General features: G+C 46.8%; 1 protein-coding gene across 1 annotated transcript in view; it reads right to left on the bottom strand.

Moving 5' to 3' along the window:
• cdh17 (cadherin 17, LI cadherin (liver-intestine)) overlaps positions 1-22,231 on the bottom strand; it is a 168,015-nt gene that overhangs the window by 14,205 nt on the left and 131,579 nt on the right. Inside the window, exons 15-16 of the mRNA XM_063067108.1 lie at positions 20,508-20,738; positions 17,692-17,811 (exon numbers count right to left, since the gene is read on the bottom strand). Coding sequence (XP_062923178.1) covers positions 17,692-17,811; positions 20,508-20,738 — 351 coding nt within the window. The remainder of the gene's footprint in view (positions 1-17,691; positions 17,812-20,507; positions 20,739-22,231) is intronic.

A 22,231-nucleotide genomic window follows, 5' to 3' on the forward strand; every position in this document is an offset into this window, starting at 1 on the left:
GCTCACGTCATTCTACAGATGCACAGTAGAGAGCATTCTAACAAGCTGCATCACTGCATGGTGTGGAAACCGCTCGGCGGTGGACAGGATGGCTCTATAAAAGGTAGTCAAAACTGCCCAACCCATCACTTGCACCAGCCTACCCGCCATCAAGGACAGATATACAGAAAGGTGCCGGAAAAGGGCCAGAAAATTCATGAAGGCTCCTACCCATAAGACATAGGAGCAGAATTAGGCCATTTGGCCCATCAAGTCTGCTCTGCCATTTCATCAAGGCCGTTCTATTTTATCCACTCAGCCCTAACCTCCTGCATTCTCCCCGTATCCCTTAACGCCCTGACTAATCAAGAATCTATCAACCTCTGCCTTAAATATACTCAATGACTTGGCCTCCACAGCCACCTGTGGCAACAAATTTGACAGATGCACCACTCTCTAGCTGCTCACCACCCACCCTGCTCATGGACTGTCTGTCCCACTCCCATCAGGGAGGAGGCTACGTAGCATCCACACCAGGACCACCAGACTCAAAAACAGTTACTCTCCCCAAGCAGCAAAGCTGATCGACACCTCCACCCATTAACCCACCCCTCCACACCTCCACCCTCCACTCCACACACTAACCCACCCCTCCACACCTCCACCCTCCACTCCACACACTAACCCACCCCTCCACACCCCTCCACACCCCCACCCTCCACTCCACACACCTCCACACACTAACCCACTCCTTCACTCCTGTGCCTAGCGTCACTTTATGGACATACAATCAATCTGCAGTATGTATATAAGCTATCTTATATATTTATGTTTATTTATGCATTTATGTGTTCTTCATCTTATTTTGTTGTGACCCACGTTGTAATCAGGCTCGACAACAGGTAGTCTAAACTGCCCAGTGCATCAGCACACCAGCCGATCAGAAAGATGCGGGGAAAGGGCCAGTAAGTCACGAGGTAACGGTTTATTCGCTTCCATCGGTGACGCCTGAGCTGCTGAGACCCCCAGCATTTTGTGAGTATTGTGCAACCGATGTACACGCAGCAGACGGTGCAAAGGATCTGCAGAGAAAGGATTTCATCTATAGGGAGGTTATTGAATCAGTTCTTTGTGAGAGTTGGCTGTTTAGCCTCACCCTAACCACTTTCTCACCATGACATGGCAAATGTTTTTGTTGTCACAAAACTACAAAAGTCTATTTGCAGAAAAATATACAAAATACAAACATCAAGAATTTACAAGACAGTGAAAAAAATTCAAATTAAAATATGATTATTGCTGTCAATAAAAGAGTCAACTCCCTGTTGGGCCGACCGTTCCCGGAAATCCCCCACTGTACCCTTGGTGACCGCACGCGCCTGCTCCAGGGACACCTGGGCATGGATGTATCCCCAGAAGAGGGGGGATGTAGTAGGTCCAGGTGGGGCCCTCATCCTGGTCAGTAACCACAGAAAGCCCACCAGTAGATTCTCCGAGTGATCCCTCCCTTCCGTACTGGAGCCTATAGATCAGGAGTGATCCCACCCCTCCGTACTGGAGCCCATAGATCAGGAGTGATCCCACCCCTCCGTACTGGAGCCCATAGATCAGGAGTGATCCCACCCCTCCGTACTGGAACCCGTTTATCAGGAGTGATCCCACCCCTCCGTACTGGAGCCCGTATACCAGGAGTGATCCCACCCCTCCGTACTGGAGCCCATAGATCAGGAGTGATCCCAGCACTCCGTACTGGAGCCCGTAGATCAGGAGTGATCCCTCCCCTCCGTACTGGAGCCCGTATACCAGGAGTGATCCCACCCCTCCGTACTGGAGCCCGTATACCAGGAGTGATCCCTCCCCTCCGTACTGGAGCCCATATACCAGGAGTGATCCCACCCCTGCGTACTGGAGCTCGTATACCAGGAGTGATCCCACCCCTCCATACTGGAGCCCATAGATCAGGAGTGATCCCACCCCTCCGTACTGGAACCCGTATACCAGGAGTGATCCCGCCCCTCTGTACTGGAGCCCGTAGATCAGGGGTGATCCCACCCCTCCGTACTGGAACCCATAGATCAGGGGTGATTCCTCCCCTCCGTACTGGAGCCCATAGATCAGGAGTGATCCCACCCCTCCGTACTGGAGCCCATAGATCAGGAGTGATCCCACCCCTCCGTACTGGAGCCCGTATGCCAGGAGTGATCCCACCCCTCCATACTGGAGCCCATATGCCAGGAGTGATCCCTCCCCTCCGTACTGGAGCCCATAGATCAGGAGTGATCCCTCCCCTGCGTACTGGAGCCCGTATACCAGGAGCGTGGAGTTGAAGTGTAACCAAAACCAGAGGAGCAGCCCCTTCAGAAACGTTTACGTGCTGTGACCCAGGCCTAACAGAAGAACAGGCAACCAGTGAACAGGCAAACAGGCAACGGGCAGGATGTTGGAATGCTCCTCTTGCAGGATGTGGGAAGTCAGGGAGCCCTCCGGTGTCCCTGACAACGACACCTGCAGGAAGTGCAGCCAGCTGCAGCTCCTGACAAACCGCGTTAGGGAACTGGAGCAGGAGCTGGATGACCTGCGGATCATTCGGGAGAATGAGGAGATTATAGATCGTAGCTACAGGGAGGTAGTTACGCCAAAGGAGCAGAGGACAGGAAATTAGGTCACTGTCAGGCGAGGGAAGAGGAAAGGGCAGGCAGAGCAGGGTTCCCCTGTGGCCATTCCCCTCAACAACAAGTATACTGCATTGGATACTGTTGGGGGGGATGACTTACCTGGGACTAGCTGCAGTAGCCGGATCTCTGGCACTGAGTCTGGCTCTGCAGTGCAGAAGGGAGGGGGGAAAAAGAGGAGAGCAGTAGTGATCGGGGACTCGATAGTTAGAGGTGCAGATAGGAGGTTCTGTGGTCGTGACAGAGAATCCAGGATGGTTTGTTGCCTCCCAGGTGCCAGGGTCAAGGATGTCTCTGATCGATTGCATGACATTCTGAAGTGGAAGGGTGACCAGCCAGATGTCGTGGTGCACATCAGTACCAATGACATAGCAAGGAAGAGTGAAGAGGTCCTGGAGAGTGAGTATAGAGAGCTTGGTAGGAAGTTGAAAAGCAGGACCTCAAGGGTGGTAATCTCAGGATTGCTACCTGTGCTAGGTGCCAGTGAGGGTAGGAATAGGATGCTCTGGAGGAGGAACAAGTGGCTGAGGAACTGGTGTAGGGGGCAGGGTTTCAGATTTCAGGATCATTGGGACCTCTTCTGGGGCAGGTGGGACCTGTACAAGAGAGATGGGTTACACTTGAACCACAGGGGGACCAATATCCTTTCAGGGAGGTTTGATAGTGCTATTGGGGAGGCTTTAAACTAGATTTGCAGGGGGATGGGAACCAGAGTGCCAGAGCTGACAGTGTGGCTGGGGTGAAAATAAATGATGTTGAAAGTTTAAGCAAATCTGCTGATAGAAAGGTTGTGAGTGGTGGTAAAAATCTTCTGAGGTGTATATATTTCAATGCTAGGAGTATTGCGGGGAAGGCGGATGAGTTAAGGGCGTGAATTGACACGTGGAATTATGATGTTATAGCAATTAGTGAAACTTGGCTACAGGAGGGGCAGGACTGGCAGCTTAATATTCCAGGGTTCCGATGTTTCAGATGTGATCGAGGCAGAGGAATGAAAAGTGGGGGAGTAGCATTGCTTGTTAGGGAAAATATTACAGCAGTGCTCAGGCAGGACAGATTAGAGGGCTTGTCTACTGAGTCCTTATGGGTGGAGCTGAGAAACAGGAAAGGTATGGTCACATTAGTGGGATTGTATTACAGACCACCCAATAGTCAACGAGACTTGGAAGAGCAAATCTGCAGAGAGATAGCAGGCAACTGCAGGAAACATAAAGTTGTGGTGGTAGGGGATTTTAATTTTCCATACATTGATTGGGACTCCCATACTGTTAGGGGTCTAGATGGTTTAGAGTTTGTAAAATGTGTTCAGGAAAGTTTTCTAAATCAATATATAGAGGGACCAACTAGAGGGGATGCAATATTGGATCTCCTGTTAGGTAACGAATTAGGGTAAGTGACAGAAGTCTGTGTAGGGGAGCACTTTGGTTCCAGTGATCATAACATCATTAGTTTCAATTTGATCATGGACAAGGATAGATCTGGTCCTAGGGTTGAGGTTCTGAACTGGAAGAAGGCCAAATTTGAAGAAATGAGAAAGTATCTAAAAAGCGTGGATTGGGACACGTTGTTCTCTGGCAAAGATGTGATTGGTAGGTGAGAAGCCTTCAAAGGGGAAATTTTGAGAGTACAGAGTTTGTATGTTCCTGTCAGGATTAAAGGCAAATTGAATAGGAATAAGGAACCTTGGTTCTCAAGGGATATTGCAACTCTGATAAAGAAGAAGAGGGAGTTGTATGAAATGTATAGGAAACGGGGTAAATCAGGTGCTTGAGGAGTATAAGAAGTGCAAGAAAATATTTAAGAAAGAAATCAGGAGGGCTAAAAGAAGACATGAGGTTGCCTTGGCATTCAAAGTGAAGGATAATCCAAAGAGCTTTTACAAGTATATTGAGAGCAAAAGGATTGTAAGGGATAAAATTGGTCCTCTTGAAGATCAGAGTGATCGGCTTTGTGCGGAACCAAAGGAAATGGGGGAGATCTTAAATAGGTTTTTTGCGTCTGTATTTACTAAGGAAGCTGGCATGAAATCTATGGAATTGAGGAAATCAAGTAGTGAGACCATGGAAACTGTAAAGATTGAAAAGGAGGAGGTGCTTGCTGTCTTGAGGAAAATTAAAGTGGATAAATCCCCAGGACCTGACAGGGTGTTCCCTCGGACCTTGAAGGAGACTAGTGTTGAAATTGCAGGGGCCCTGGCAGAAATATTTAAAATGTCGCTGTCTACGGGTGAAGTGCCGGAGGATTGGAGAGTGGCTCATGTTGTTCCGTTGTTTAAAAAAGGATCGAAAAGTAATCCGGGAAATTATAGGCTGGTGAGTTTAACGTCAGTAGTAGGTAAGTTATTGGAGGGAGTACTAAGAGACAGAATCTACAAGCATTTGGATAGACAGGGGCTTATTAGGGAGAGTCAACATGGCTTTGTGCGTGGTAGGTCATGTTTGACCAATCTCTTGGAGTTTTTCGAGGAGGTTACCAGGAAAGTGGATGAAGAGAAGGCAGTGGATATTGTCTACATGGACTTCAAGTAAGGCCTTTGACAAGGTCCCGCATGGGAGGTTAGTTAGGAAAATTCAGTCGCTAGGTATACATGGAGAGGTGGTAAATTGGATTAGACATTGGCTCGATGGAAGAAGCCAGAGAGTGGTGGTAGAGAATTGCTTCTCTGAGTGGAGGCCTGTGACTAGTGGTGTGCCACAGGGATCAGTGCTGGGTCCATTGTTATTTGTCATCTATATCAATGATCTGGATGATAATGTGGTAAATTGGATCAGCAAGTTTGCTGATGATACGAATATTGGAGGTGTAGTAGACAGTGAGGAAGGTTTTCAGAGCCTGCAGAGGGACTTGGACCAGCTGGAAAAATGGGCTGTAAAATGGCAGATGGAGTTTAATACTGACAAGTGTGAGGTATTGCACATTGGAAGGACAAACCAAGGTAGAACATACAGGGTTAATGGTAAGGCACTGAGGAGTGCAGTGGAACAGAGGGATCTGGGAATACAGATACAAAATTCCCTAAAAGTGTCGTCACTGGTAGATAGGGTCGTAAAGAGAGCTTTTGGTACATTGGCCTTTATTAATCAAAGTATTGAGTATAAGAGCTGGAATGTTATGATGAGGTTGTATAAGGCATTGGTGAGGCCGAATCTGGAGTATTGTGTTCAGTTTTGGTCTCCAAATCACAGGAAGGATATAAATAAGGTTGAAAGAGTGCAGAGAAGGTTTACAAGGATGTTGCCGGGACTTGAGAAACTCAGTTACAGAGAAAGATTGAACAGGTTAGGACTTTATTCCCTGGAGCGTAGAAGAATGAGGGGAGATTTGATAGAGGTATATAAAATTATGATGGGTATAGATAGAGTGAATGCAAGCAGGCTTTTCCCACTGAGGCAAGGGGAGAAAAAAACGAAAGGACATGGGTTTAGTGTGAGGGGGGAAAAGTTTAAAGGGAACATTAGGGGGGGCTTCTTCACACAGAGAGTGGTGGGAGTATGGAATGAGCTGCCAGACGAGGTGGTAAATGCAGGTTCTTTTTTAACATTTAAGAATAAATTGGACGGATACATGGATGGGAGGTGTATGGGGGGATATGGTCCGTGTGCAGGTCAGTGGGACTAGGCAGAAAATGGTTCGGCACAGCCAAGAAGGGCCAAAGGGCCTGTTTCTGTGCTGTAGTTTCTATGGTTTCTATGGTTCAGTGACTTCTTCACAGGGAAAAGGAGCAAGTTTCAAGATCAAGAAAATTGTTTAATGTCATTTGCAGTCGACGGGTGTTACTCTGGATCCCATGCGGCGTAAAGATGTTTGGGGCAATAAGACGAGGAATAGAATAATAATAAAATAACACAATAACTATAAATACATAAGATAGCATGTATAATTACAGTGATTGTATGCCCGTAGAGTGATGCTAGGTTTTTTTTGAGATACAGCGTGGTACTGGCCATTCCAGCCCTTCAAGCCCCACCACTCAGCAATCTCCCGATTTAACCCTAGCATAACCATGGGACAATTTACAATGGCCAATTACTCTTGCAACTGGTACATCTTTGGACTGTGGGAGGAAACCAGAGCACCCGGAGGAAACCCACTCGGTCATGGGGAGAACGTACAAACTCCAGGTCCTTTCTGTACATACTGTATGTCTTTAATGGCGGATAGACTGGTGTCAGTGACGCGTTTTGACTGAACTGGAATTTGGCAGGGTGACAAAAAGAACCTGAAACTCTAAGACTCGGCAGATGAAAGAGGTTTAGATGAACGAAACAAAAGTAGACCTAACCAGGCACATTTGGATCAAGGCCAAGCTGGCCTAACCAATACACAAGATCAATCAACAGAAGTTACACAGGCAAAATAATTTTCTTTTGTACACAGAGAGTGATGGGTGGGTAGAACGCCCTGCAGAGGTGATGCTAGAGGCAGATGTATTAGGGGCATTTAAAAAACTTCTAGACAGTACACGGATGAAAGAAAAATAGAGGGTTATATAGGAGGGAGAGATTAGATTGATGGTGGAGCAGGTTAAAAAGCTGGCACAGCATTGTGAACCGAAGGGCCTGTCCTGTGCTGTACAGTTCTATGTTCTGTGAGTAAGAATAACATAGGCGATTGAGTACTAAGGAAATCAATACAGGAGATATTACAAATTTAATGTTTAGTGCTGGTTGTACTTGTTATAAATAAATTCATCTGAGTCTGATTGAATGATTAAATGCAGAAAAATCATTGAGGACAGGTAGCCAGAACGTTTTTCACGACAGTATAGGGTAGTATTTAGATTCGAAGATTTGGAGTATATTTGTATCAAAGTATGTATACAGAATACAGCTTTCAGACTCACCCTCCAGCAGGCAGTCACAAAACAAAGAAAAGGCATGGAACCTGTTCAAGAAAATATCAAACATCCAATGCACGAAGACAAAGAACAAATTGCGCAAGCGGCAAAACGCAAGCCAACGATGAATACAACATGAAACATCCAGGTCAGTCTAATTCAGTTCCACATTGCTGAACTAACATGCAAGCAAAGAAGCTCATCCAAACTGTTGGTAAAGGCACAAGAGATCCAGCAGACACTGGAAAACCTGAGCAACACACACAAAATGCTGGAGGAACTCAGCAGGTCAGGCAGAATCCATGGAAAGGAATAAGCAGTCGACGTTTCTGGCTGAGATATCACATGATGGGAAATGAAGGGGGAAGAAGTCAGAAGGCGGCTAGGGGAAGGACGACCAGTGGAGGGGAAGGAGTACAATCTGGCAGATGATAGGGAAGCCAGGTGAGGGGCAAGTTGGGTCTGTTAGAGAGGGGAGATGAGGTATGAAGCCTGGAGGTGAGAGGTGGAAAAGATAAAGGCTAAAGAAGGAGAAACCCGACGGGAGAAAGTGAAGGAGGAGGGGCACCAGAGGTGGGTGATGGGCAGGTGAGGAGAAGAGAAAGGATGTGACGGAAACCAGAACAGGAAAGGAGAAATAGAGAATGGGGAAAGGGGAGAAATTACTGAGGATTGACCATGCCACCATTTTGGAGGCTACCCTGACAGAATTGGTTGTTCCTCCAACCCGAGTGTGGGCTGTTGAGGAGGCCGTGGACTGACATGTTGGAATGGGAATGGGAAATTGCTTGGCCACATGAAGTACCTGCCTCTTGAGGTGGAGAGTGCAAAGATGCTCATCAAAGGAGCTCCTCCCCGCCACACCGGGGGCACCAGATACAGTGGACAACCCCGACAGACTCTCAGGGAAAGTGTCGCCTCACCTGCAAGCACTGCATAGGGCCCTGAATGGTGGTGAGGGAGGAGGTGTAGGTGCAGGTGTAGTACTTGTCCCGCTTGCAGGGGTATGTGCCAGGAAGGAGATCGGAGCAGAGTGAACAAGGGAGTTATGTACAGAGTAATCCCTATGTAAAGCAGAGAGTGGAGGGGAAGGCAAGTTGGCATAGATCGAGCGGCTAGCCAGAGACTTTCTCCCAGGGTGGAAATGGCTAATTTTAAGATGATTGGGGTGGATGTCAGAGGTAGATTGTTCACACAGAGAGTGCTGGATACATGGAATGTGCTACAAGGGGTGGTGGTAGAGGCAGATACACTGGGGCATTTAACAGACTCTTAGATAGGCACATGGATGATAGAAAAATGGAGGGCTATGTAGGAGGGAAAGGTTAGATTGATATTAGAGCAGGTTAAAAGGTCAGCACAACATTGTGGGCCGAAGGGCCTGTACCATGCTGTAATGTTCTATGTTCTATGTTGTTTGCCTCCAAAGGGACCACAACCTTGTCATGGTTTGGAGGTTTGTATGCCTCAGTGACCCAGAGAGCTGTGTTGGCTGGAGTCAGGGCTTTATGCTTTGGCTCCTGGTAGGGTCACCCATGCCAAACAGGTCAAGGGGTAGAGACCAGACTAAGAGTGGCCCACCGGTCCTCCAGGTTCAGAGGTTCAGCTCAGGGCTGACACCCCGACTGTTAAAACAAAACCGCTACGGAAACAGCAATGAAGAATCCTTCTACATCTGAATGCAACTGTATTCCTGAGTCTCCACCCGGGACATGCATGACCGTCGGTAGTTAAAACCCAGAGGTAGCTTCTGACACAATGAAGGAAGGTCTGAACACCACCAGAGATGAAGGACCTTCACTGCTGCACTAAACACCAGTGGTGTAACAGGCCGTAAGTAAGGAAGTTGTTTGTGCCTGGTGGTACGTTGACCTATATGGTTCAGCACAGCATCATGGACTGAAGGCTGTGTACTGTGATGTACTGTTTCCATGTTCTATCAGCTTGAGTACAGTTCGAGAGTGATCCTAAGAGTTGACAGCACCCTCTGATACATGTATATGTTGGAAAATTAAAACCAGCATGGGTCAGAGTCTGAGAAGGTTTTGGCAGAAGGGGAATGGAAAAATGTTATCTTTAGAAATGGAATTTTGAGGGGGACGGGTGATGAACTGCGAGATCTGCACTGTTGAAGGAAAATGCATGGAAAAATAAGTGGGTCGTGTTTAATCAGATCCAAAGAAAGTGGAAAGCTGTCAAACCAGAGGCCACTGCCCCCAGTTAGCTTGTGGAATCTAATGTGCAAATGTTAATGAGCTCAGTGTCAAGGACTCTACAATCCATAAACGCAGGAGGTTCCGCAGATGCCCGGAATCCATCAACACAAGAGATTCTTCAGATGCTGGGAATCCAGAGCAACACACTCAGATTACTGGAGGAACTCAGCAGGGCAGGCAGAATCAACGGAAATGAATAAACAATCAGTGTTTTGGGCTGAGACCCTTCATCAGGACTGGAAAGGAAGGGGGAAGATGCCAGAATAAAGGAGAGGAAGGAGTACAAGGTAGAGGGAGATAGGTCAGTGGAGGACAGAAATGAAACAGGAAGCAGGGAGTTGATAGATGGAAAAAGTAAAGGGCTGGAGAAGGAATCTGATAATAGAAGAAAGTGCACCTCTCAGATTCTTATTTCATCCTTCATCCCCCACCCATCAGGAAAAATAATAATGAGGTAGTGTTCATGGGTTCATTGTCCCTGCAGACATCTGACAGCGGTGGGGAAGAAGTTGTTCCTGAAACATTGAGTGTGTGTCTTCAGGCTTCTGTACCTCCTCCCTGATGGTTCTTCTTCTTCTTCTTCGGTTGTCCATCGAAATCCGATGACGACGTTCACTCCTCTAACGGTGAGATCTTTGATGACTATACAGTCCTATCCTGGACCCACAAGCTCTATTGCAGGTGGGACATGTATATGTGGTAGTGGTGGCAACCATGGCTGCTTTTCTCCTGGCTCTCTTCTGCTGTCTTCTGGTTGTTCTTTCCATGTCCAGAATATGCGCCCTGTCCCTACACAGCTGTCGCCAAATGGTACAGTCAGCAGCAACATCGTCCAGGTTCTCCGGTCTGATCTTGTACTTCCTTAAAGCATTCTTCATCTGATCCTTATAGCGCGTCTTTGGCCCTCCAGCTAAGCGTCGACCATGATGTAGCTGGCCGTATAACACTCTGCGGGGCAGCCGACATGGGGGCATCCTTATCACGTGCCCCAGCCACTGCAGCTGACGCTGGGTGACCATGGCCTCAATAATCCTACCCAAGCTTCACAGCTATAAAGGAGGGTGGTGACACAGACCGCTTGGTATACGGCGACCTTTGTGGAGGGACGAAGGCTCCTGTTCTGAAAAACTCTATGCCAAAGTCTCCCAAAGGCAGCTGCTGCCTGTTTAATGCGGCTCTGGATGTTATTGTCAATGCCGCTATCCTCAGAGAGAATGCTCCCCAGACATTTTGAAAGATGGCATCAACAGCTTTTGACAGCTTTTCATCACCAACAGTGAAGGCAGGTAGAGTGGGTGGGACACTGGTACTGTGGTAGAAATGAGAAGACAACATATCTCGGGTGCCGTCGAGGACATTTTGAAGGTATCCTCAGTACTGGGAGGCTAATGCCCATGACGGAACTGGCTCAGTTTACAACTTTCTGCGCTCTTTCCAATCCTGTGCTGTGGTCTCTCCATGCTAGACAGTGATGCTACCAGTTAGAAAGCTCTCCATAGTACATCAGTAGAAATTTGCGAGTGTCTTTGGTGACATACCAATTCTCCTCAAACTCTTAATGAGATGTAGCCACTGTCATGTCTTCTTTGTAATTGCATCAATATGTTGGGTTCAGGATAGATCCTCAGAGTTGCTGACACCCGGGAACTTGAAACCACTCGCCCGTTCCTGTGACGTGTGTGTTCTCTTGATTTCCCCTTCCTGACGTCCACAATCAATTCTTTGGTCTTACTGATGTTGAGTGCAAGGTTGTTACTGCTACACCAGTCAACCAGCTGACCTACCTCATTCCTGTACGCCAGCTCATCATTTAAAATTCTGCTGACAATAGCTGTGTCACCAGCAAATTTGTAGAAGGTATTTGAGCTGTGCCCAGCTACTCATGGATGCAGAGTGAGTAGGGCAGTGGGCTAAGCACACATCCCTGAGCTGCACCAGTGTTGGCTGTGAGTGAGAAGGAGACAGTATTTCCGATACACACAAACTGTGGTCTCGCAGTGAGGAAGGCCAGCTGCAGGGGGAGGTACAGAGACCCAGGTTTTGGAGCTTGTTGATTTGAACTGAGGGAATGATTGTGCTGAACACTGAGCTGTAATCAATAAACAGCAGCCTGACATAGATATTACCATGGTCCGAGTGATCCCGGGCTGAGGGGAGAGCCAGTGAGATTGCATCCACTGTAGACCTATTGTGGCCATAGGCAAATTGCTGCAGGTCGAGCTCCTTGCTCAGGCAGGAGTTGATTCTGGCCATGACCGCCTTCTCAGAACACTTCATCCCAGTAGAAGTGAGTGCCACTGGGTGATAGACATTGAGGCAAACTCACTCTGATCTTCTTGGGCACTGGAACGATTGTGGCCCTTTAGAAGCAGGTGGCAATGGCCGACTGCAACAATGAGGGATTGAAGATGTCCTTGAACACTCCTGCCAGTTATGGTCACCTACAGTACCTACAGGTAAGATTGAAAGTGTGCTGAGAAAATTGAGGAGCTGAGTTACAAGGAGAGGTTGAATAGGTTCAGACTTTATTCCCTGGAGTTTATGAGAATGAGGGGAGATTTGATAGAGGTTTACAAAATTATGAAGGGTATAGATAAGTGCAAGCAGAGTCTTTCCACTGAGGTCAGGTAGGACTAAAACTAGAGTTCATGGGTTAAAGGGGAAAGGTGAAAAGTTTATGGGGATACCTTCACTCAGAGGGTGGTGAGAGTGTGGAACAAGCTGTTGGTGGATATGGGTTCAATTTCAACATTTAAGAGAAGTTCGTACAAGTACATGGTCCCAGTGCAGGTCGATGGCACTAGACAGATTAATAGTTCATCAGGGACTAGATGGGCCAAAGAGCCTGTTCTTTGCTGTAGTACTGTATGATTATATGACTCTATGACTTGAGTCAAATCTCCTAAGGGATTGTCTATTGATGTGTCCTCAGGTGGCTGTAGAGGTCAGTCTGGGATCTACATATTCTGGTGCTGTGTGGTTATGGTTAATGGTTGGGGCTTTTGGTTGTTTATTTCCGCTAGTGTTGAAATTGCGGGGGTCCTGGCAGAAATACTTAAAATGTCGCTGTCTACAGGTGAGGTGCCGGAGGATTGGAGAGAGGCTCATGTTGTTCCGTTGTTTAAAAAAGGATTGAAAAGTAATCCGGGAAATTATAGGCCGGTGAGTTTAACGTCGGTAGTAGGTAAGTTATTGGAGGGAGTACTAAGAGACAGAATCTACAAGCATTTGTATAGACAGGGACTTATTAGGGAGAGTCAACATGGCTTTGTGTCTGGTAGGTCATGTTTGACCAATCTATTGGAGTTTTTCGAGGAGGTTACCAGGAAAGTGGATGAAGGGAAGGCAGTGGATATTGTCTACATGGATTTCAGTAAGGCCTTTGACAAGGTCCCGCATGGGAGGTTAGTTAGAAAAATTCAGTCGCTAGGTATACATGGAGAGGTGGTAAATTGGATTAGACATTGGCTCAATGGAAGAAGCTAAAGAGTGGTGGTAGAGAATTGCTTCTCTGAGTGGAGGCCTGTGACTAGTGGTGTGCCACAGGGATCAGTGCTGGGTCCATTGTTATTTGTCATCTATATCAATGATCTGGATGATAATGTGGTAAATTGGATCAGCAAATTTGCTGATGATACAAAGATTGGCGGTGTAGTAGACAGTGTGGAAGGTTTTCAGAGCCTGCAGAGGGACTTGGACCAGCTGGAAAAATGGGCTGAAAAATGGCAGATGGAGTTTAATACAGGCAAGTGTGAGGTATTGCACGTTGGAAGGACAAACCAAGGTAGAACATACAGGGTTAATGGTAAGGCACTGAGGAGTGCAGTAGAACAGAGGGATCTGGGAATACAGATACAAAATTCCCTAAAAGTGGCGTCACAAGTAGATAGGGTCGTAAAGAGAGCTTTTGGTACATTGGCCTTTATTAATCAAAGTATTGAGTATAAGAGCTGGAATGTTATGATGAGGTTGTATAAGGCATTGGTGAGGCCGAATCTGGAGTATTGTGTTCAGTTTTGGTCACCAAATTACAGGAAGGATATAAATAAGGTTGAAAGTGTGCAGAGAAGGTTTACAAGGATGTTGCCGGGACTTGAGAAACTCAGTTACAGAGAAAGGTTGAATAGGTTGGGACTTTATTCCCTGGAGCGTAGAAGAATGAAGGGAGATTTGATAGAGGTATATAAAATTATGATGGGTATAGATAGAGTGAATGCAAGCAGGCTTTTTCCACTGAGGCAAGGGGAGAAAAAAACCAGAGGACATGGGTTAAGGGTGAAGGGGGAAAAGTTTAAAGGGAACATTAGGGGGGGCTTCTTCACACAGAGAGTGGTGGGAGTATGGAATGAGCTGCCAGACGAGGTGGTAAATGCAGGTTCTTTTTTAACATTTAAGAATAAATTGTACAGATACATGGATGGGAGGTGTATGGGGGGATGTGGTCCGTGTGCAGGTCGGTGGGACTAGGCAGAAAATGGTTCGGCACAGCCAAGAAGGGCCAAAGGGCCTGTTTCTGTGCTGTAGTTTCTATGGTTTCTATGGTTTTGCAGCTGCCCTGTGGCATAGAGGAGGTTGTCCTAATGTAGCGCATCTCCCTCTTGAACAGATTTCCTCCAGGTGTATCTATTGAGTGTAATGTCTTCCCAGTTTTTAGATGTCTTGTTGAATTTATTCAGGCTGATTTTGATGTTATCGTTGAAACTTCTCCTTTGCATGTAATCCTTCACTCTCTGTAAGCCATTTCTGAACTGAGGCCACATTGCTAATTCAAAAGTAAAATACTGTAGAGTCTGCAAACAATGCCCAACACATGATGGGCACCTGCTTCCCCACCGGGTAGTATCAACACGAGGTGCTGCCTCGAGAAGGCAACACCTATCATCAAAAATCTCCACATCCAAGCCATGACGTCTTCTCGCAGCTCCCATCGAGAGGGGGGTACAGAAAACTGAGGTCCCACACCACTAGTTTGAAGAACAGCCACTTCCCTTCAACCAGCTGGTTCCCTTACTGCCACAATTCAGCAACACCATGGTCACTTTTCACTACAAATAGACTTTTTTGTTCTAATTGTATTTCTTTTCCTTGTAAAAATATGTTTCACTTATTTACAGTACTGTACCGTGCAAAACTCTTAGGCAAATATATATCGCTGGGGTGCTTAAAACTTTTGCGCAGTATTGTATCTATCTGTCAACGTGGAGCGGAGAGCGAGTTTGTACATTGGGTGGGAGTGAAGGATATTGGGAATGGTGAGGGTGGAGCGCTGTGGGCAGGTGGCAAAGGAGTGCCAAGGGCAGGGGGAGGAAGTGCGGGTACAGACACACCCAGCTCTGAGATGCCAGGTCAGGTCATTTGATTCCAGACAACTGGCTTATTGATCATTACAGAATGAGGCTTCTGTCTGGGGCTTCCCGCTCCCTCCCCTCTCCCTTCCCCTTTTCCCAACCATGATTCCCCTCTCCCTGCCCCCTTCCCACTGTCAGTCCACAATAGAGACCCAGATCAGAATCAGGTTTATCATCACTCACATATATCATGACATTTGTTTTGTTTTTGCGGCAGGAATACAGTGCAATACATAAAATTACTACAGTACTGTCCAAAAGCCTTTGGCTCTCTGGCTATATATTTGTGCCGAAGACTTTTGCAGAGTACTGCATGTTTCGGATTTGAATGTTGCATATCTGTACAAATCAGATACAAATTTACGTATCTTGGGAGGAGGCCCCCACAGCCGCCAGCGCATCGATCTTACAGCTCAGGGTGCCAGAATTCAGAGTTCAATTCCAGCACCTTCTGTAAGGAGCTTGTACGTTCTCCTCGTGACCGTGCGGGTTTCCTCCGTGCGCTCCTGTTTCCTCCCTCATTCCGAACACCTACTGGGTAGTCGTTTGCGGGTTGATTGGTCATCGTAAATTGTCCTGTGACGAGGGTGGTTTTCAGTAGGTTGGTTGCCGAGCGGTGTGATTCAGAGGGCTGGAAGGGCTAATCTGCCCTGTATCTCTAAATAAATTAATTAATTACCAAGTAATGTGTTACAGTGCTGGTGACCCGGGTTCAGTCCCCTCGGCTGTCTATAAGGAGTTTGCATATTCTCACAGTGACCACGTAGCTTTCCTCTGGATGGTCCAAGCCTCAACAACAACTATGTAACCTAATTATACGTGCTATACGTGCCTTGCGCTGTGTATGACTGTTGGTACCGTGTTTTTCACCTGGGCCCCTGAGTAGCAGTGCTGTTTTGGTTGTCTATAATCATGGGTACAGTATTTATGTACAGTTAACACCCATAAGGGTGTCAAATGCATGTCGTGATGCGTCTAGTATGGTAGTGTAGCGGGTAGTGCTTGTCGCTTTCAGTTTCGGCTTCCATCGCTGGCTCCCAGTCTTGTGAAAAGGAGATTTGAATGTGTCAGTCTCTCCCTGTCAGTACACAGCCTTTCCAACAGCAAGCCGCGTGTACTGCCTCCTCGCTGGCGACACACGGAAACTGAACTCCTTTCGGACCCAGGCTGAACTACAGAGGAGGAGGTCTGGCCCTGCACACGTAGCACGCAGGCCCACTGGTGTGTGGACTCACCCTGGTGTGTGTGAACCAGATCTCCAGCTGTGGGTAAGTAGCCCCACTGCCTTGTGGGCAGCCTCCGGAGAGACGAAGGCTACAGGAGTAAACCCAGACCGCAAAACCAGAGCCCCTCAGGCGGCTGGGCGTCACTGAAGATCCGTCTGGCAGCTCCTGCAGCCAAGCTGGTGCCAAACGTATTGCTTCATAAGCTTTCCTTTGGACTACACTGGTGAGGCCGAGAGGGGTACCTTCACAACTGGGCATCTCAGGATCTCCGTACTTTCTGCCCAGGCTTGTCATGATGACCATCATCACCTTTGGTCCTTCGAGACAGATGGATGCCACCATGATTGAATGACAGGTTTAAGTTCAGTTTATTGTCATTTACTGCCAAAGTAAACAACATTTCTCCGGACCAAGGTGCACAACACGCCACATCTAACTCACACACAACACACAAGATAATACCACCAGTAGCAAGTTAACAAGCGATGAGGTGCATTTACGACACAAGTTAAACAGTAATCAGTATTACGCAGCTAGTACTTTATACGTGATGAGACCTGGGTGGTGACAGGGAGTTCAGTAGTTTTATGGCCTGGGGAATACGGTTCTTGTTCTAAGGCTATGGTACCTCCTGCCTGATGCTACGAGGTCAAAGAGAATGCTGGGTGGATTGGAGGGTTCCTTAACAATGTTAAGGGCCCTGCATACGCAGCACTCCACAAGGCCATAAGATATAGGAGTAGAAATATGCCATATGGCCCATCCAGTCTGCTCCACCATTTAATCATGGCTGATCCTTTCTACCCCTCCTCAGCTCTACTTCCCCGCCTTCTCCCCATAACCTTTGATGCCATGTACTATCAAGAACCGATCAAGCTCTGCCTTAAGTACACTCAACGACCTGGACTCCACAGCTGCCTGTGGTAACAAATTCTACAAATTCACCACCCTCTGGCTAGAGAAATTTCTCCACTTCTCTGTTTTAAATGAATGCCCCTCTATCCTGAGGCTGTGCCCTCTAGTCCTAGACTCCCCCACCATAGGAAACATCCCTTCCACATCTACTCTATCTAGGCCTTCCAACATTCGAAAGGTTTCAATGAGATCCCCCCTCATCCTTCTAAATTCCAGCAAGTACAGACCCAGAGCTATCAAACATTCTTGAGGTCAGATGTCTTATAATTAAATTGAACTTAAAAAAAAAGCATGTGCAAGTAATGCAGAGGTCATACCGCAACCAATTCAGCACCCGTTTTATAGCTGATGTACTATGCAGCCAGCTTAAAAGACGTAGTCTCTCTATTCACAGAAGACATTATCACAAGGAATGAGAGAAAGCAACAAGGACATTGACGTCAAATTGTGCATGAATAATTATTTCGAATTTTTGAGAAGATCCCTGTGAACCTTTACCTGTGATGAAATCTTTTCCTTTCTGAGGTGGGACGCCATTATCAGAAACTGTCACAGGAATCTTATACTCAGTTTCTTCCTCATGCTTGCCAAATTTCATGCTGACAGAGGCATGGGTACCTGCAAAGAAAAAGGCTGTTGTGAGTTTTCTCAGTAAAGGAAGTCAAAAGAAAGTGAAAGGATTAACGTATGAGGAACTTTGGGTCTATAGTCACTGGAGTTTAGAAGAATAAAGGGGGGATCTCATTGAAACATATCAAATATTGAACGGCCTCGATAGAGTGGATGTGGAGAGGATGTTTCCCATGTTGGGGAAGTCTAGGACAAGAGGACACAGCCCTAGAATAGAGAGGTGTCCAGTCAGAACAATGATGAGGAGGAATTTCTTTAGCCAGGGGGCAATGAATCTGTGGAATTCATTGTCACAGACAGCTATGAAGGCCAAATTATTAAATATAGTTAAAGCAGTGGTTAATAGGTTGTCAATTAGTCTGAGCATCAAAGGTTATGGGGAGGAGGCAGGAGAATGGGTTTGAGAAGGATAATTAATCAGCCCTGATGGAATGGTGGAGCAGACTCAATGAGCTGTAAAGCAAACTTTGCTCCTATGTCTTATGATCTTAAAATGGATTCCCGCCCCCATGCTAATTAATCCCATATGATTGAAGATCTGAGTTAGATTATTTTGAAGTGGTGATTTGCACTTCTGATTTCAGATGTTAACTGAGAAAAAAAATTGAATTAAAGTTCAATTAAATCTAATTTGGGCTGGCAAGGTTGCGTAATGGTGAATGTAAAGCTACTACTGTGTCAGCAGCCTGGGTTTACTTCCTGCCACTCTCTGTGAGGAGTTTTTATGTTCTCCCTGTGGGTTCATGGGCTTCCTCCGGGTGCTCCGGTTTCATCCCACAGTACAAAGACGTACAGATGGGTTAGTTGGTCAACTGGTCACATGGGCGTAACTGGATGACGTGGGCTCGTCAGGCCAGAAGGGCCTGCGTCCATACTGTACCTTGAAAATAAAAATAAAGAAAGAAACGGGTTTGGATAAAATTTTTAAAAAATTCTGTAGGTGCTGGAAATCTAAAGCAGCACACTCCAAATGCTGGAGGAATTCAGCAGGTCAGGCAGCATCTGTGGAGATGAGTACAGTCGATGAGACCCTTCATCAGGACAGGAAAGGAAGGGGGAAGAAGCTGGAATAAGAAGGTTGGGGGAGGGGAAGGAGGCCAGCTGGAAGGTGATTGGTGAAGCCAGGTACCTGGGAAAGGACAAGGGCTGGAGAAGAAGGAATCTGATAGGAGAGGAGAGTGGACCATAGGAGAAAGGGAAGAGGAGTGGACCCAGGGGGAGGTGATAGGCAGGTGACAAGAAGTGAAAGGCCAGATTGGGGAATAGAGGAAGGGGGGATGGAATTTGTTCACTGAAAGGGGAAATCAATGTTCATGCCATCAGGTTGGAAGGAACCCAGATGGAATATAAGGTGTTGCTCCTCCACCCTGAGGGTGGTCTCATCTTGGCACAAGAGGGCCATGGACTGACACGTCACAACAGTAGTGGGAATTAAAATGTTTGGCCACCGGGAAGTCCCACTTGTAGCGGATGTTGCAGTAACGCTTGGCGAATCAGTCCTCCAGTTTCTGGCAGGTCTCACCAACGTAGAGGAGGCCACATTGGGAGCACCGGATACAGCAGACGACCCCAGCAGATTTGTAGATGAAGTGTTGCCTCACCTGGAAGGACTGCTTGGGGCCCTGAGTGGAGGTGAGGCAGGAGATGTAGGGGCTAAATGTAGATTTAGCCATTTGCACAGTTAAGTGCCTAATGGGAGATAAGAGGGGAGGGACAAACGGACAAGGGAATCGTGGAGGGAGCGATCCCTGTGGAAAGCAGAGAGGAGGTGGAAGGTAAAGAAAGGCAAGTGGTTGGAAGACTGTATTTAAAATTGGGATATGTCAAGGATATTAGATGACATTTCAACCCTCAGTCCCAGCCAGAGGCTGAAGCAGCTTCCAGTTGAGATTCCTTCATGTCTGCTGCAAGTACAAAATGTGATCCCCAGTGGCAAAGTGACAAAGAGTGTTTTGGGGTTACTAAAGCCTCGTCTGGAAATTCAACCAATCATGTGGCAGCAACTCAGTGCATAAAAGCATGCAGACATGGTCGAGAAGTTCAGTTGCCGTGCAGAACAAACATCAGAATGTGGAAGAAATGTGATCTATGACTGTTGAATGATTGTTGGTGCTAGAGGGAGTGGTTTGAATATCTCAGAAATGGCTGATCTCCTGGGACTTTCATGTACAATTGTCTCTAGAACAGGGGTTCCCAATCTTTTTTATGCCTTGGAGCCTTACTTTTAACTGAGGAGTCACTGAACCGCAGGTTGGGAACCCCCCCTGCTCTAGAGTTTTGAGATGTTGGTGCAAAAAAAACAAAAAAAAACATCCAGTGAACGGCAGTTCTGTGGGCAAAAACACCTTGTTAATGAGAGAGATCAGAGGAGAATGGCCAGACTGGTTCAAGCTGACAGGAAGGCAACGATAACTAATGCGTTACAACAGTGGTGTGCAGAAGGGCATCTCTGAACGCACAACATGTCAAAACCTTGAAGCGGGTGGGCTACAGCAGCAGAAGACCATGAGCATACAGTCAGTGGTCACTTCATTAGATGTAGGAGGTACCTAATGAGGTGGCCATTGAGTACACGTAGACAGAACAAATGCCTTCAAAATGCAGTTCAGATTCTAATATAGAACAGGGAAACTGTGACGGAGTTTGTTTGATTAACAAAAACCTCATCATTGGAATCCACCTACCATTGATTGGTTTAACAGTCCACTGCTTGCCTTCCACTTCACCCAGAACAAATTCGAATGGAGGACCGAGCTCTACATCATCATCAACGGCGTGGATCGTCACTGTCTTTTCTTCGTCAGCTGGCAAGCAAATGAAAAACCAGGAGGAGTCTTTTGCTAATCTGGGAGAATTGTCGTTTACATCTTTTAAATGGATGAAGATATCCACGGTGGATTTTCTTAACCGATTGCCTATAAGAAAATGCAAGGCAAAAATTTGGTTAGCACTGAACTTAAGGACACTTTATTTGTGAAGTGATTTAAAGTTCGAATGCACATTTCTCTCTACTGGGAGAAATAAGTTCTGAAATCTCTAATAAGAAAAGTAGCTCATTCTTACATGTGCTAGAAGCCTTCAATAAAAATGCTGAGAGAAATAAACGTAGATGAATTGATGGGTTGCCATCGCAAAGAAAGCAGGACAGCGCCTCTAGTTTCTTCGAAGTTTGTCCAGATTTGGCGTGTCATCTAAAACTTGGACAAACTTCTATGGATGCACAGTAGAGAGCGTCCTGACTGGCTGGTATGGAAACACCAATGCCCAGGAACAGAAAAGGCTGCAAAACTTCATGGACACACCCAGTCCATCCTGGGTAAAGCCTTCCTCACTATTGAGCACAGCTACACAGAGTGCTGCCACAGGAAAGCAGAATCCATCATCAGATACCCCCATCACCCAGGTCATGCTCTCCCCTCACTGCTACCATCAGGAAGAAGGTACAGGAGCCTCAGAACCCACACCACCAGGTTCAAGGACAGTTATTACCCCTCAATAATCAGAGTCCTGAACCAGAGAGGGTAACTTATCGGAGAGAGGATGCTGTTATAGACAATAGGCAATAGGTGCAGGAGTAGGCCATTCTGCCCTCTGAGCCAGCACCACCATTCACTGTGATCATGGCTGATCATCCACAATCAGTATCCAGTTCCTGCCTTATCCCAATAACCTTTGATTCCGCTATCTTTAAGAGCTCTATCCATCTCTTTCTTGAAAGCATCCAGAGACTTGGCCTGCACAGCCTTCTGGGGCAGAGCATTCCATATATCCACCACTCTGTGGGTGAAAAAGTTTTTCCTCAACTCCGTTCTAAATGGCCTACTCCTTATTCTTAAACTGTAGCCTCTGGTTCTGGACTCACCCATCAGTAGGAACATGCTTCCTGCCTCCAGCGTGTCCAATCCCTTAGTAATCTTATATGTTTCAATAAGATCCCCTTTCAGCCTTCTAAATTCCAGAGTACACAAGCCCAGTCGCTCCAATCTTTCGACATATGACAATCCCGCCATCCTGGGAATTAATCTTGTGAACCTATGCTACACTCCCTCAATAGCAAGAATGTCCTTCCTCAAATTTGGAGACCAAAACTGCACACAGTACTCCAGGTGTGGTCTCATCAGGGCCCTGTACAGCTGCGGAAGGACCTCTTTGCTCTTATACTCAATTCCCCTTGTTATGAAGGCCAGCATGCCATTAGCCTTCTTCACTGCCTGCTGTACTTGAATGCTTGCTTTCAGTGACTGATGTACAAGAACACCTAGATCTCGTTGTACTTCCCCTTTTCCTAACTTGACTCCATTTAGATAATAATCTGCCTTCCTGTTCTTGCACCAAAGTGGATAACCTCACATTTATCCACATTAAACTGCATCTGCCATGCATCTGCCCACTCACCCAGCCTGTCCAA

The sequence above is a fragment of the Mobula hypostoma genome, chromosome 1, assembly GCF_963921235.1.
Source record: "Mobula hypostoma chromosome 1, sMobHyp1.1, whole genome shotgun sequence".
NCBI classification, from domain to species: Eukaryota; Metazoa; Chordata; class Chondrichthyes; order Myliobatiformes; family Myliobatidae; genus Mobula; species Mobula hypostoma.